The 16,269-nt window shown below is 38.2% G+C and overlaps 1 protein-coding gene across 1 annotated transcript; it reads right to left on the bottom strand.

Annotated features, from left to right (window-relative positions):
- Positions 1-2,030: 2,030 nt before the first annotated feature.
- Positions 2,031-10,839, bottom strand: U2A (small nuclear ribonucleoprotein polypeptide A'-like U2A). Its single transcript, XM_027363033.2, has 6 exons — positions 10,463-10,839; positions 4,789-4,936; positions 4,344-4,536; positions 3,956-4,112; positions 3,634-3,768; positions 2,031-2,517 (listed from the first exon to the last, which is right to left on the bottom strand). Exons 1-6 carry the CDS (start codon positions 10,542-10,544, stop codon positions 2,489-2,491), a joined length of 744 nt encoding a protein of 247 aa, XP_027218834.1. The 5' UTR covers positions 10,545-10,839; the 3' UTR covers positions 2,031-2,488.
- Positions 10,840-16,269: the final 5,430 nt, after the last annotated feature.

The raw sequence follows: 16,269 nt of genomic DNA, 5'->3' as shown, positions 1-16,269 counted from the left end.
TGAAATTATTTTGTGTCCTTTCACTATTTTGTCTGTTTATATCAACCATTTGAAGTAATGAAATAAAACCTACATTTACTTTATATTTTTTCAGTAACATATGAAAGTAAATAAAAAACTCGCTATTTCCAATTTGTGTAGTTTTACACTTGCCATCATATGTTTTGTGCTAACGGTTCCGGTTAACTTTCATACACACATTACTCTTAATTACTAGGTACACCTAACTTTAAGAAAAAAAATAAAATTATCTTCCGTGGTTTCTTCGCTCAGTTCTGTGGCTTAATCGTCGCTCTGGCAACATGTCGCTTTTGTGTTCAATTTGAGTAGAAAAGGCAAGAACCCGGATCAACGTTGGGATTTCAAAGCGAATCGTTGCAAATTCTAAGACTGGGTAGTATCAGGGGTAAGTAGGGGAACAGGAGGAGGAGGAGGAGGAGGAGGAGAATGAGAAGGAAGCAAGAATAGGGAGAGGGAGAGTGAGAAAGAGGAGAAATAGAAAATGGAGGAGAAAGAAAAGCAGGAAGAAAAGGATGAAAAGTAGGAGAAGAGGAGGAATGATGAGAAGGATATGGAGGAGAAGGAAGAGAAGGAAGAGGAGAAGAATCCTGAGGAGGAGGAAAGGAAGAAGGAGAAGAAAGAGCAGTTGGAGGAAAAGAAGGAAGATGAAGAATAAAAAGGAAGAGGAAGAACAGGCGCAAGAGAAAAAAAGAAAAAAAAAGAGATCTATTCTCAACCTCATAAAAGCAAACTCTGAACTAATATTTTGATTTTGATAAATTTGCGCATACGAGGATATTAAAATAATTACTACTATGGGATAACTTCAACTTATCTTTCTTATATTTTTCTATTCTTGACGCAAAGTTTAAAACTTGAAAATGAGCCAAAATGAACTTTTAACAAACGATAAGTCAGAAAAGGAGGGTAAGGCAAAGAAGAGGAAAAGCAGAAGGGGAGAGAATAGAGGGAGGAATGGGAGAGCAGAAAGAGGAGGAAGAGGAGAAGGGGACAGAAGTTATGAAGGAGCAGAGAATTATAGGAGAGAAAATGAAAAAAAGGGGATAAAGAAATGAGTGAGGATGGTGAAAGAAGAGGAAGAGGAGGTGGGGTGATGGTGGAGGAAGAAGAGGTGGCGGTGTAAATAGTGGAGGAGGATGAGGATGAGGATGAGGATGAAGAGGATGAGGTGGAGGAGGAGGGAAAGGATGAGGTGGAGGAGGAAGGAAAGGATGAGGTGGAGGAGGAAGGAAAGGATGAGGATGAGGAGGAGGAAGTGGTCATGGAGGAAGGGGGGTGGAGGAGGAGGAGGTGGTGGTGGGGGTGGAGGAAGAGAAGGAGGAAGTGGTGGTGGAGGTGGAGGAAGACGAGGGCAAGGAGGTGATGGTGGAGGAGGAGGGGGTAGTAGTATAGGTGGTGGTGGAGGAGGAGGGGGTGGTAGTGGAGGTGGTGGAGGAGGAAGAGGTGGAGGTGGAGGAGGCGGAAGAGGTGGTAGTGGTGGTAGTGGAGGTGGTGGTGGAGGAGGAGGAGGAAGAGGTGGTGGTGGTGGAGGAGGAAAAGGAGGAGGAGGTGGTGGTGGTAGTGGAGATGGTGGTGGTGGAGGAGGTGGTGGTGGTGGTGGAGGAGGAGGGGGAAGAGGAGGTTGAGGGGAAGGAGGTGGTGTAAGAAGAGGAGGTGGTGGTGGAAGAGGAAGAGGAAGAGGAGGAGGTGGTGGTGTAAGAAAAAAGGGAGTTAGAGCAGGAGGAGGAGGAATAGGAGGGAATGGTAGTAGTTTGCAAATTATCAAATATGTATCTGAGTGCAGAAGGCCACATGGACATTGAAAAAAATTATCTTTATAATCTACTTAAGAAGAAGAAGAAGAAGAAGAAATCATGTTTGATTGTTGGATAAGCAATGGTGAGTTTCTTGTTCCTCATCTTCAATAAACTTACTGACTCATTCACTGTCTGTCTTTGTCTCCATAGATACAGAAATAAAAGTAAACACACATGCATCCAGGACATGAAAAAGGAAATGAAACTCACTGGTTTACACAAGAATCTTTTACTTCATCGAAACTCCAGCCCACATTTCACCTAGCACTTCTCAACCCTTTAAACATAAACATTCTAAGTCTGGCAACATTGCTTGAGTCAAGAAAAGATATACATAGAAAAACACATGATGGAAAGGTTGTGTATCTGTTCTTATCACTTCTAACTCATCAAATGTGTCTTCATATGAATATCAACAGTTATATTCTTTCACGAAAAGGCAATACTGTTTACTTACCAATATCTGCTGAGCCGCAAAAGGCATTATGAAAGAAAGAGATCAAGAAAAGAAAAGGAAAAATAACTGCTTATAAACAAACCTATTAATTTACTGGAAAAAGACAAAAAAATTCACAATCAACTATTCAATTTGCATTCGAGAAATGCTCCTTTTTTAAAGGTACACAAAAATGGATGCCAAGCTGACAATCAAGTCTATTTGGTATTTAGTTTTAATTATCCTCCTCCTCTTCTCCATGTCCTGTAAAATAGAAAAAAATAATTAGTTCCAAATACCAGTGATCTTAGAATTATCTATATACAATATCTAATTTGTTTTTCTTTTGTGGTGCTGGTGAGGGGTTGTAACTATACCCCCCGCATTAATCCCTTCGATTGCAGTTGCTGCAACTTTCCTTCTAGTCTACAAACATTTTACCCTAACCATACATCTAGTAACAGTTATAACAAATCTATTTCCCTGCCTATTTTAACTGATGTTTGACCTTTACATCTACATAAGGAAATTTTCCTTTTCCTGTCATTTCTTTGAGACCTTGGTTTCTCATATATAGAGAAAATTAAATCAGCATGATATGTATATTAGCTATGTCCCTGTGATTTTAGTTTACTAATTTTGTTTACACACAGAGGGTTCCACAAATCCTTAGTCCCTAGAAATCCATTATTAAGCCTACCTCCTCTCATCTGTTTATCCTATTCCGTGAACTTTAAGAAAAAGGGTTTTCATTTCTATTAATAGCATTGTTAATATATACATATCACCTAAGCAACCTATAAAAATGAGTGACTTTGAAGTGCCTGGTTACCTTATCAACTGTATAGCCTAGGACCTGGTTCTTTTGCAGCACTTGCTGGCATTTTCTAATTTTCTTTTTCCTGCATACTTTATGAAAAAAATAATTCATTGTGAACATATGAATAATCCACTGCACAGACTACAAGGTATGCTTTATATTTCTTTGTGCAGTTGATTGACTTGCAACAATATGACATATGAAACTCTGGTTGTCTCTTTAATCTGGAGACCTTTATACTTACTGCCTCTTTACCCCCCTTCATCCAACGTGCAACACTGTCAGTGCAGAGACCAGGTCAGTAGGTACAGTAAATAGAATAATTCTTCACTGTCTTTCTGGATAAATAAAGAACTGACAAAACCTAAAGACCTAAATCCTTAAAAGATGAACATTTGCATGCATGTTAAGTATATTCAGTTTTTATTAGAACAAATTAACCTTTGGCATACAACTAAGGCAATCAAGTCACTCTGACACATTCCACTGGGTAAAGTTGCATGGTATCAGAAAATTTACCAGATACTAAAGCCATCAAATAAAAGCATGGCACAACTTACTGCGCTTGATGCCCTGTGATCTGCCGGGGATGTTGCCTGTCCGAAGCATGTGCTGCAGGCGTTCCACCTCTTCCATGGACCGGGCATTGGCAATAGCCTGGCGAATGGCAGCTTGGTCCTCTGCTGTCATCTGGTCTGTTGTTTAGAAAGAAAAGTTATAATCTTTTTCTGTTTTTATAAATCATTAAAGGAAGAGAAGTTAGTCAATATATGGTATCATTCACCAGTCCACTTTTTCTGAATTCCTTAATCTATCAGTGATATACTGACAATGTATAATGATCAGAGAAACTGCAATGTCCCCAACCCAGCTGATCCTTACTAAGAGCAGGACGAGAATCCATGATGCCACTTCCTGCCACAAAAGTTCGAGCTTTCTTGGCTTCCTTCTGAATCTCCTTTCCAAGCTTACTCTTGAACAGCTTCTTTGCCATCTCACGTTCACGCATTCGTACACGACGGAAGTCCACAACTCTCACCTGGGTAAGAAGACATGGCAAAAAATTAATAATAAAGAGATATGATTGCCAGACACTAACTTTTAATTGACAGCTTTCCAATATAGGAGGGCCAATATACACTGAATAAAATCATGATTCAATGATCTATTGACCCCCTAAAACTATACCTGCATCTAAATTGTTAAAATCATGAAAACTTTGTAATCTATTAAATTAACCAAAGAAAGAACCAATGACCTAAAAACAGACCTGTGGGAGTTTGTTAATAAGGTAGAGACGGTAATGGTCTCGAGTGGTGACAGGATTCCCAAGGAGGGACACATGCTCGAGTTTCTTGAGTCCTGCCAAGTTATCAAGGTCAGCTAATTCTTGCACGAGGTTGTTGGTCAGGTACAAACACTGAAGGTTAGGAAGTTCCTCTGGCAGAGTGTCTGATATACGGCTGGTGCAAAAGAGAGCAAAGGTAATTTCTATTAAGTAGAAACATATGAAGGATAGAACTTTAGAGAGGGACATAGGGAGGGATGTATAGAAAGAAGAAGAGGGGTGTGGAGAAAGAGAGAGAGAGGATGGTGGGTAGGGGAGAAAAAAGCGATAGAGAGAACTGAATAAATATACCATTTTTGGCTTCAGGTATTGAACTATTATTCACCAGACTATCTGACCTATAATTAGTACAATAAGTTAAACTTACACAATTCTGTTATTGTTTAGGAGCAATGACTTTAGTCTCTTCAGAAGGGGAAAGCCGTCCAATTTCCGAATATCATTGTCACTGAAGTCAACAGTGTCAAACTGGTCAAGAGTTGCTCCAAGATTCTCTATGACTGGTATCTTATAACCTGGAATTAAAGTTGAAATTGAATTATTATTCACACCCAGAATACCATCCATGAGTGTGAAATAGTATTTCTGATACGGTATGGCATAAATCATCCAATCTAACCCTCCTGATCCTAACATCATGTATTACAGAATTACCTCCTGGTGTATCACAATTCTTTAAACACACATTTTCTTATATGATAAAAATGCAATTCTGTGTTTTTCTCTACATATCTAGAGTAAATTACCCCTATTCTTATTCATACACAATGGGTAACTATGATGCCTTTATTTGAATTTGCACTAAACTGACACTTGTATTTGAGATGACGTTGAAATATGTTGTTTTTTTTTTGGATGCATAAAACTGAGCTTGTAAAATGCCTGGAATCAAAGCCTTTCATGCAGCTCAGAAGACATACAAGTATGAGGGTTTGCAGTTCTTAGGGGTTAATTTTGTTGATATGTATGTGAAATGGTTTCTTATTTTTTATTGGTCAAATGCTACTTGGTTAATCTTTACGGTACAGGCTCACTAATTTTTGGCAAACTGTATATGATATTCTTGTAGAGGGCAAAAGTTGCAGTCGTCGGTCATGAATTCCTGTTGAGGTTTTCAAATTCTGGTATGTAGGTGTATAGACTTTCAAAGATGGCAGGCATGTTCGTAGAGTTCATTAGCCTAGTTTCAGCATTTATTATGCTAATTATATACATTTTTGTTCTTTATTATTCTTATTTTAAGTCTGTCTTACCCCTTAATTTCTGTGATATACTTCATGCCCTCCCCTGCTATGGCGACTAACAAATTAAGATTGTTGATGGATTTGATACCCAAATCTTCTCAATGAATCATTCACACAAGAAACAATGCCAAGAATCGTTGAAATCAGTGGATTCCCTGATGATAAATATGTGTATTGTTTCAAAAGTAAACCACTACCCTGTTATCTAATGCTAGTAGGGGGGGGGGGGGGCATTTTGGTTTGCATGATAACCACATTTTGTTATATTATTGAAAATTTGGTTTTGTGTATCGGATATCAAGTTTGTATGCATTGCTTGTTGCGCTTGTTATATTTAGCGGCATTTTATTTGTTGTATGTCGAACAAAGTTTGGCTCGTCTTTATGATTTTAAAGCCGGTAGAAGTTAGACACCTGCTATGGCGACTAACAAATTAAGATTGTTGATGGATTTGATACTCAGATCTTCTCAATGAATCATTCACACAAGAAACAATGCCAAGAATCATTGAAATCAGTGGATTCCCTGATGATAAATATGTGTATTGTTTCAAAAGTAAACCACTACCCTGTTATCTAATGCTAGTAGGGGGGGGGGGGGGGGCATTTTGGTTTGCATGATAACCACATTTTGTTATATTATTGAAAATTTGGTTTTGTGTATCGGATATCAAGTTTGTATGCATTGCTTGTTGCGCTTGTTATATTTAGTGGCATTTTATTTGTTGTATGTCGAACAAAGTTTGGCTCGTCTTTATGATTTTAAGGCCGGTAGAGGTTACAGACACCAATGTGTGTAGATAGAGATAAGGACACTGCCATCTTATAGAGTGGAAGAAATAGAGTGGGACAGAACATAGTTTAAGCTGCAGCGGCCTTATAGTCACTGCTAAATGACGAAAATACAATGCGTGCCCACCTTTCAAATTCCAAGTCCATCAACTTGTTTATCTTGCGAAGAAAAACAACACTGACCCATCCTTACTGCAATGCCTTAAGTAGTACCAGTATTACTACGTGCATGTCAAAACAATATTTGACTACTTATCAGTGTATAATGTTACACATTCATGCTCTTAAAGTATTTTATTAATGTCCATATACTTAATTTATGTGTTTAAAGATAGATTATTGCCTTATTTAGATTCAATAATGATCCCAGTTTAATATCTGGGCCCACCAAATGCTCCAAATGCTGAAAAAAGTTATTAAAATCAAAGCAATCCAGGCAGTAGAAGGAAGCGAACAAAAGTTTGATGGTTGCAGATATAAAAGTATTTGGTTTATCATTTTATGGTGTGAATGCAGCTCTATCTTGCTGCACATACTAAGGTGGAGAGAATGTGTCCTGGGGGGTATTGGGGGCAGAGCCCCCCATCAACCCTCCCCTAGGTCAGTGCCCGAAGGGCATGGCTAGTCATGGCAATTTTGCCGAAAGGTGGGTTGGGTTGTCATAGTTTTTTATTTCTGGCACGCCAGTCCGTGGAATTTCAAAAATGGCGGTTGCATCTGTAGAGTTTCATTGGCCGATTTTCAGCGTTTTTTGTGCTAGTTTTACGCATTTTATATCTTTATTATTCTTATTTAAGCCTGTTTTACCCCATATTTTCCCTGATATACTTCATGCCATCGCCTGCTAATGGGACTATCAAATCAAGATCTTTGATGGAAAATGGTACTTGATCTCCATTGTTTGATCTTTCGGAACCTCCACTATCTCGTCCCAGACAAGTAGTCTGGCTCGTCCAATTCGCCCTCCTGCAAATGTGGGCGAGCAGGACGAGATGACGTCACAATAGATTTTGTATGTAAATATTGACAGTTGCAGGTAACCACAAGATATTAGTGGGTAATTTTATGACCCTTTATTGATGTTATCAAGGGATATTTTGGTATTATTGGTAAAAGGCGTTACCATTGAATCAACCAAAATTAACCTTATAGCCTTGAAGATATTTAATTAACAATCACTTTTCATTAAATAAACTTGTCTCGCAAATTAATAATAACGAGGTCATTTAATTTATAAATTAAATAAAAAAAATAACAAAACGAGGTGAGATTCGCACGGGAGCTGCGGGAATTCTGACCAAATTCTTCACTGCGCATGCGCAGGGTCTCTCGTACTTGCACTGTTCCTGTTATCTCACCTGTGACGTCACTGCCAGTGTCACGATTTCATTGGTCAATTGTTTGGCGGTTAATTGAATAGCCAATGGGGAAAGAATTCATGAGGGGAACAGCCAATGAATGAACATTAGCTAAAATAGAAGCTATGAAATTAAATTTTCAAATTAGTCTCGCCATGACTTCCGTGTGTGTTGGGTGTGGTATCAAACCATTCAAATTTATAAAAAGTTATTTTCAAGACTATGAGGCTAGCTTGAAACTATTATGTGAACACGGAGTTCTACTCTCTGAAATGCCCTGTGATCGGCCGTCACGTCGCTTGTGCTCACGCAGACCTCTCCAGCACTTCCGCTCCCGCAAGCCGCTCCACTGATATGACAACCCTCAAGTACGGTGCCTTGCGTGCTTATAAATAGCGGTAGAAGTTACGGATACGGACGCGCGTAGATAGAGAGAAATGGACACCGCCATGTTATAGAGTGGAAAAAATAGAGTGGGATGGAACATAGTATAAGTTGCGCCAGACTTATATTTACCGTTAAATGGAAAAAAATGGCGGTGCTATGCGCCGCGCAGAGACGAAGTCTAAATCGACCTTCTGCGGCAGAGTCGTTTGTTTATGTCTGCATTTTCTATAAACTGGTTTTCTATATGTGTCTAATTTTCTGTATTTCCATTTTCTATACCCGCGTTTTCTCTGAATGTCACGTTTTCTTTGCACTACTTTCAACCAACGTGGAAGCATTACCGATTACTAATATTTTAATCCATTATTTAATCCTATTTCTACTAACATTTCCTCTCGTTCTTTTATGCTTATACATTTTAAGTATTGTTCTTTGTAATATACATATTTTATGATTTATAATTTCATTATCATAACGTAGATTCACTGTTAACAATGTAACAACGTTACTGCTTCTTTTCCGTAATTGCCTCCCATGTCGGGGGGGGGGGGGGGGGGGATGTTCATTACTTGAACACTTTCTTGACGTGTAAGGACCTAGCAAGTTTCGTGTGCGGTGTGACATGTCGTAAGTTAAATATATTTGTTTCAATGTTTGTTTTATATTTAAGGTGTTTTCTTTTATCATAGTTGATAAATAGTGTTATTCAAACATATTTTTTACAGTAGGTACTGAGGAAAATGCCGGTCGCATGCACTCATATTGGTAGCCCTTAAATGCCCCAAATGCAACGACATATTCATGTAGATGCGACAAACCCCCTCAAAATAATAATAGAAAATTTAGATGCAATTTCACTTCGCCAGGTACTTTGCCAAGCACATGTTAAAAATGTTGTATCCGGCGGAGAATAAAAGATTTCATTAGTTCCTCCACGGCGCATCTCGTCTGTAGAGTGACGGTATGAGTTGTATATTGTTTAATAATTTTAAAAATAAATTGACATTGTGCAAATAAGCAGTGGTGTGGGAATTTTGATATTTTGTGTTCATTATTTTGGTTAGTATGATAACATTTTATATTTGTGAAAAATTTGTGTATCGGATATCAGGTTTGTACGCATTGCGAGTTGCGCTTCTTTACTCTACTGTTGCCATGACATAAATTTAGGCTCATTTTTCATATAATTACATTTTTTATAGATGTTTAAGTGGTATTTATTTTATTTAGAAATTTACAGGTTGCTATTGACATCATGCATCCCCCCCCCCTTCATCCCTCCCCCCTCCCCCCTTTGGAAATGAGTCTGCAAGGAGCCCCTCCCTCTTGGGAGGGGAGGCATGGGAAGGGGACCCCCCCTGTTTGGAATTTAGTCTCTGGGAGGGTGCGTCGGGCTTGGTAACAATTACCCAAACGGCATGTGGAAGTGCCTGATGCTGACATTGTCCAATGCTCTCTCCTACTGTGAATATGTGGAGGATTCTTTGTTTTCCTGGGTGGGGGTCGCAGGGGGCCCAGCCCCCTGCAGTGTAATTTTCGTAACTACGACCGACATGCAGGACCGCCCAATGCCGAGTCTGTCCAACGCTCTCTCCTATCGTAAATACGTGGAGGATTCTTTGTTTTCCTTGGCAGGGGTTGGGGGGCGGCAGCCTCCCATGGAAGGGTTGCAGGGGGCTATGCCCCCGCATTAAACAGTAGTGTGACTATATCGATACCATGATTACAGCAGAGAACGAGAATTCTGTAGTGCATATGCATTATATCAAGAATGGCGCAACCCTAGTATGGAAAAAATCTAGCCATTTCCGATGGACACGAACACCAGAGTCAACCAAGCCAAAACAATAGAAATCAAACGAATCTAGTTTCTTCCCGAAAAGCGTTGGTGACGTCTTTTTCCAAATTTACTGATAATTTTGTGTTTGTCAGATGCAGGTAAGTTAAATATGCATCAAAGGAGTTACAGAACCTATGCAGCGTGTAAAATAAAGACACCGGTATGATAAAAAAGTGAATGTTGGAGGTTCCGAACGCAGCCCACTTGTCCTGCTGGTCCTGGACAAGATTTCTGGACGGGCAAGATGAGCAGTTCCGAACGCAGCATAAAGGGTACATGATGATAGAATGACAAAATGTAAGGCACTATGGTATTTCCTTCGTTAAATGAAAATATCAAAGTTATCTATCATTTAGTGCATAGCCAATACAACTAATGATAAGAACCTACAAAGCCGTCAAAACACACGTTGTAAACTTACCTCTCAAGATCAATTCTCGGTCTCTGACGGGATTAATGTGTTGCACCGACTGTTGTATTAGTTCTGGCGTGAGCTTCACCATTTTGTGTTTCTCTGTGTCTAATTCTTATGGAATATACAGCTAATTACGTTATTTCTTAATCAATCTCTTCCCACAACGTTCTTGTTTATATCTGAGCGCGAGACCGCACTTGGCCGATGGCTCTTATTTGAATATTCCAAGTTTTGCATTAGATAAAATCTATTGTCAGTTATCATGTTTTTCTTCCAATTATTCATGTGTTTTTTGTAAACCACGATGATATATATGCATCTTTTCATATAAATCGTTAATAAATTAGATGATGCGCTTATCGTGCTTTTCTTTATTGCGGTGCATTGTGGGAAATCATCAGACCAATCGTCTGCAGCAAAACAATATGTCCGATTTCCTAGATTCTAAGTGTATGATGTTTTAGATGATTGTTCTAATGTCTTTATCATGTACATCCGATATATATTATTTTAGAAAGTACATGAATATACTTTAAAGTTTTTAATCGTCTTCTATATGATATAGAATGAATATAAAGGTGCCTCAAAACAATTAACCAAGGCATTCGAACAAAGACGTATGTTTGACAGACAGACATACCAACCAAATTGTATGATAACAAATATCATCAGCAATAATAATAACCAACATGGCAATTTCATATAACCATAAAACCATGTATTAACTTCATGTACAACTACCAAAACGGATATAATGGTTTACTATCTTATCAATTTAATATAATTTTATGCTGGTGTGCAATTCTATGTTGGCATTCTTGGCTCAGAGTGTCCCGTGACTTCGACTTGCTAGGACGTTGGTGAAGTTAGTCAGTCTATCTGCAAAATGTCTAATCAACTGAATATGCCTGCCCTCCCGGAGGACATAGATAGGGGTAAGAACCACTATAATTGATATATTTCGGTGCTTCATTATGTACTTAATAGTTATACTTTAAAGCGTTTCTGCATAAAAAAATCACTGACTATTTTCTGGAGTGCGAAGACCTTATAATTATTCTACGATCGTATGTAATATTGCGGTGGTTTATTGATTTTTATTTATATCAGATGCATTTTAGAAGTAGAATTCACCATTATATTAGTTCAAAGTTTTAGTCGCTTTAATGTCAGTTGATATCTTTTGTATGGAATGAAAAATTAGCGTTGGCTATTGGAATATGAACACATTTTACACTACAAATAGCTTTCATTTTATGCCAGGTTAATTATTAACTATTCGATAACACAAAGGAGATAGCAATATAAAATACCATTTTATGAAAATTGTAAAGGAGTCCTACAATTTGACAAATTCGTATTTTAGAAGGCTCAATGGAAATTAGGCATTATGACCACACAAGGATTTTGCGTAGAAGGTACCATTGGGAGAGGGATTTAGGGGGCATAAGTAGGTTTAAGGTAGGTTAGGTTCAATTAGATTAAACATTTGGCAGGAGTAATGGAAGCTTAGCCTCAGGAGGATGCAATTCTGTTTGTAATGAATACCATTTTGTGCATCTAATATCTCCATTTCACATTTTATTCTCCTGGGAAATTCACTTTTTTTAAGGAAAAGGTGGAGCCATAGAGATAACCTTTATATCTGAGTTTTTCATATGTTAAGTCAGTAGTACTATACCTTGGAGTTATTTCATGAATGTGGGAGAAACCTTTAATTTTTCATCCTTTTTATTTTATCTTTTAAAGTTCTGATTTTAAATCTATAGTCCTGTATGTAGCTGTCTTTAAATACAGTGATGGCACTATTTAAGAAGGACTTGCAGTGCCATTGCAGCTAAAAATTAAAGAACGAGGATGCGTTTCAAAATCAGATTTATGTGATTTCTAGATTGCCATGTGGAAGGTACAGTAAAATTGTCATCTTTCATTATATGGGCATGTTCTTCGGTACCTTGTCTTAGTTCTGGTTTTAGGGGCAAGTTCAGTGGTGCACCAGTTTATTATATGGAAGTTACAGCTGAAATATATTTTCACAGTATTCTTCTAAGGAGCCTAGGGAGTTTCAGGGCTTGTATTATAGTCCCTAAAGGAATATCAATGTGTATGAATCACAACCTCTGTAGAAGAAGGTATGAATGAGGATGAGTATTTTCACAGCACGGTGATAATGCATCCTTCATACCTTCTTCTACATTTGTCGCAATAAACACTATTCATTTTAGACCCCCGAGCTTGGTGCCACCCCCTCGCCCCCTTGATTTTTCAAGTTTCATTAATACAAATTTTTGTTTAGTTTATCATTTGAAGTTGTGAAATATGTATTTTTGTGTATTTATAAGTATCTAGATGTAGAAGTAGTAAAAACAACAGAAGGTAACTAAAGTATGTAATTAGGTGTGTGAAGTTGGGAGAGGAAAAGATTAGGGTTTGGGTTGATGAAGTACTAATTCACACTATGATCCATTCATAAGAATAAAGAAGCAGGAAACATGACTATAAGATTGGCCAAGGGACAGGATGGCCTATGAAGAGGAAAGGGGATAAAGGGGTAATAGGTAGATTACTTGTGTGAAAAAAGCATGTCAGTTTTTGTCAAGCCTTGCACAATCATGGTGAAAGGTAATGCATGCATATGCAGTAGGCCACAGTGGTAATAAATAGGACTAGAAAGTGGAGGATATATTGTTTATGAGGACTGATTTTAATTTCTGTGGATGTGTTCAAAGAGTTGAGAAATTAATTTTGCTCATATTGTATTTCTGCACCTTTGACTACCTTGGACTGATGATGTACTTAGTTACTGTCTATTAGGATTGATATCAGATACTTTTGGAGGCTTTTAATGAAATGCTCATTAATGGAATTTGTAAATCCAAATCAATTAGATCTAAAGATTGACATGTGTAATATGGTTGAGTCCTTGATTAATTAGATGTTTAGCTTCCTTTTTGTGAGATCTCTACAAATTGATTTTGTTTGAAACTAGCCCTCTGACTGGGGTGCTGTTGAATATGGATGGCAGAACTTCAGACAAAATTGAAATGAAGAGGATAGTGTCTATCAATATGCCAGTTTTTTTATTATGTACAAACACTTCAGTAACATTTACTGGTGCAGATGTCCAATATTTTTAACATAATTTATGATAATGGATTGGAACTCCATTATCACAATACACTACACATTCTTACTGTATACATTATTTAATATACACATGTATATGAAATGTAATACAAGCATAAGATAAGAAAGCTTATTAAAACAATAAGTCTGTCCATTATGTGATTATGTATCTGAGTTCACTCTGACTAAAAACAATTTAGAATGGAACTCACTTTTGCAATTTTTGAAAATCTGAGCAATTGTGTCTCATGTAATCATAGATTTATAAATGTTAGTATGTATTTATATGCATGTGAATGTCTTTTCACGATTTTTTTTTAGTACATAGATAGATAAGAGTGGTAGATAGCTGTAGATATAGATATTGGTAAAAACAGATATAGATATGCTTTCATCAATATGAAAATTAAGCTCAAGTTCAGATATTGTAGACTCAGAAGGCTTGTACCTCATATTATTTGAAATGGTAATGATTTATTATAATTGTCATTATCATTTTATGTTGCTTTTGTTTCACTAGAACTTTCTATTCATTACTATTATAGTTACAGCCGATTTATTGATTTATTGACCAGTATCATAGATCAAGATCAAGTTTTACAGGGGATAGTCATGAATATCTGCAAATTGACGATAAAAAAATGCTGTCAGTTGGAATTTTCAAATACTGTAAATACTGATATGCACAAAGGAAGCTTGTATGTACTGTTGCTCTTTCAGGGGTGGCTGGTGCAACTAGCATGCTTGTGCAACGTGCAAATGAGATCCGATTGCAGAAAGTCAACTGGCCATCATACCTCCAGTGAGTTCGTAGTTTTTGCATATGTGTTTGATACATTTTCTTTTGGTCTTTTTTTTTCCTTTTTAAATTTTAAAAAAAGTTTGTGTATTTTCTTTTGCTTCCTCTTTCTCTTTTTTTGTCTTCTCTTCTCTTCCCTCACCTTTGTCTCATTTCATTTCGTCTTGTCTCTTTTCTTCTTCTACTCTTCTCTTCTCTACTCTTCTCTACTCTTCTCTTCTTCTCTTCTTCTCTTCTTCTCTTCTTCTCTTCTTCTCTTCTCTTCTCTTCTCTTCTCTTCTCTTCTCTTCTCTTCTCTTCTCTTCTCTTCTCTTCTCTACTCTACTCTACTCTACTCTACTCTACTCTACTCTTCTCTTCTCTACTCTACTCTTCTCTACTCTCTTTTCTCTTCTCTTCTCTTCTCTTCTTCTCTTCTCTTCTCTTCTCTTCTCTTCTCCTCTCTTCTCTTTGTCTTCTCTTCTCTTCTCTTCTCTTCTCTTCTCTTCTCTCCTCTTCTCTTGTCTTCCCTTCCCTTCTCTTCTCATCTCATCTTTTTCTCTTCTCCTCTCCTCTCTCTCTTCTCTCTACTCTTCTCTTCTTTTTCTTTTTCTTCTCTTCTCTTCTCTTCTCTTCTCTTCTTCTTCTCTTCTCTTCTTTTTCTCTTCTCTTCTCTTCTCTTCTCTTCTCTTCTTCTCTTCTCTTTCTTTTTCTTCTTCTCTTCTCTTCTCTTCTCTTCTCTTCTTCTTTCTCTTCTTTTCTTCTTTTTCTCTTCTCTTCCCCTTCTCTTCTCTTCTCTTCTCTTCTCTTCTCTTCTTTCCCCCTTCTCCCTTTTCTTTCTTCTCTTCTCTTCTTTTCTCTTCTCTTCTCTTCTCTTCTTTCTATTCTTCTTCTCTTTTATTTCTTCTTCTCTTCCTCTCCTTCTACCTCTCTCTCTTCTCCTCTCCTCTCTCTCTCTCTTTCCTCTCTCTCTCTCTCCTCCTCTCTCCCCTCTCTCTTTCTTCCTCTTCCTCTCTTTCCTCTCTCTTTCTCTCTCTTGTCTGTTCTTATTCTTCTTCTATCTATCTGTCTATCTGTCTTCCTGTCTTCTGTCTACTGTCTCTCTCTCTCTCTCTCTCTCTCTCTTTCTTCTCTCTCTCTCTCTCTCTCTCTCTCTCTCTCTCTCTCTCTCTCTCTCTCTCTCTCTCTCTCCCTCTCTTCTACCACTCTCTCTTCTATCTTCTGTCTGTCTGTCTGTCTGTCTGCTCTTCTGTCTCTCTCTCTCTCTCTCTCTCTCTCTCTCTCTCTCTCTCTCTCTCTCTCTCTCTCTCTCTCTCTCTCTCTCTCTCTCTCTCTCTCTCTCTCTCTCTCTCTCATCTCTCTCTCTCTCTGCTCTTCTCTCTCTCGTCTCTCTCTCTCTCTCTCTCTCTCTCTCTCTCTCTCTCTCTCTCTCTCTCTCTCTCTCTCTCTCTCTCTCTCTCTCTCTCTCTCTCTCTCTCTCTCTCTCTCTCTCTCTCTCTCTCTCTCTCTCTCTCTCTCTCTCTCTCTCTCTCTCTCTCTCTCTCTCTCTCTCTCTCTCTCTCTCTCTCTCTCTCTCTCTCTCTCTCTCTCTCTCTCTCTCTCTCTCTCTTCTCTCTCTCTCTCTCTCTCTCTCTCTCTCTCTCTCTCTCTCTCTCTCTCTCTCTCTCTCTCTCTCTCTCTCTCTCTCTCTCTCTCTCTCTCTCTCTCTCTCTCTCTCCTCTCTCTCTCTCTCTCTCTCTCCTCTCTCTCTCTCTCTCTCTCTCTCTCTCTCTCTCTCTCTCTCTCTCTCTCTCTCTCTCTCTCTCTCTCTCTCTCTCTCTTTTCTTCTTCTCTCTCTCTCTCTCTCTCTCTCTCTCTCTCTCTTTTCTCTCTCTCTCTCTCTCTCCTTTTCTCCTCCCTCTCTCTCTCT

This window comes from Penaeus vannamei, chromosome 41 (genome assembly GCF_042767895.1).
Source record: "Penaeus vannamei isolate JL-2024 chromosome 41, ASM4276789v1, whole genome shotgun sequence".
Taxonomy (NCBI): Eukaryota; Metazoa; Arthropoda; class Malacostraca; order Decapoda; family Penaeidae; genus Penaeus; species Penaeus vannamei.
Note: the sequence above shows the minus strand (reverse complement) of the source record. Positions and strands in the feature narration are given on the sequence as shown.

Excerpts from the sequence above, each read along its gene's own strand:
- U2A (XM_027363033.2), bottom strand. The coding sequence starts at position 10,544 with ATGGTGAAGCTCACGCCAGAACTAATACAACAGTCGGTGCAACACATT. Across the intron at positions 4,537-4,788 it reads CTAAACAATAACAGAATTGT|CCGTATATCAGACACTCTGC; the intron begins GTAAGTTTAACT and ends CTTTTGCACCAG. Across the intron at positions 2,518-3,633 it reads ATCACAGGGCATCAAGCGCA|GACATGGAGAAGAGGAGGAG; the intron begins GTAAGTTGTGCC and ends TCTATTTTACAG.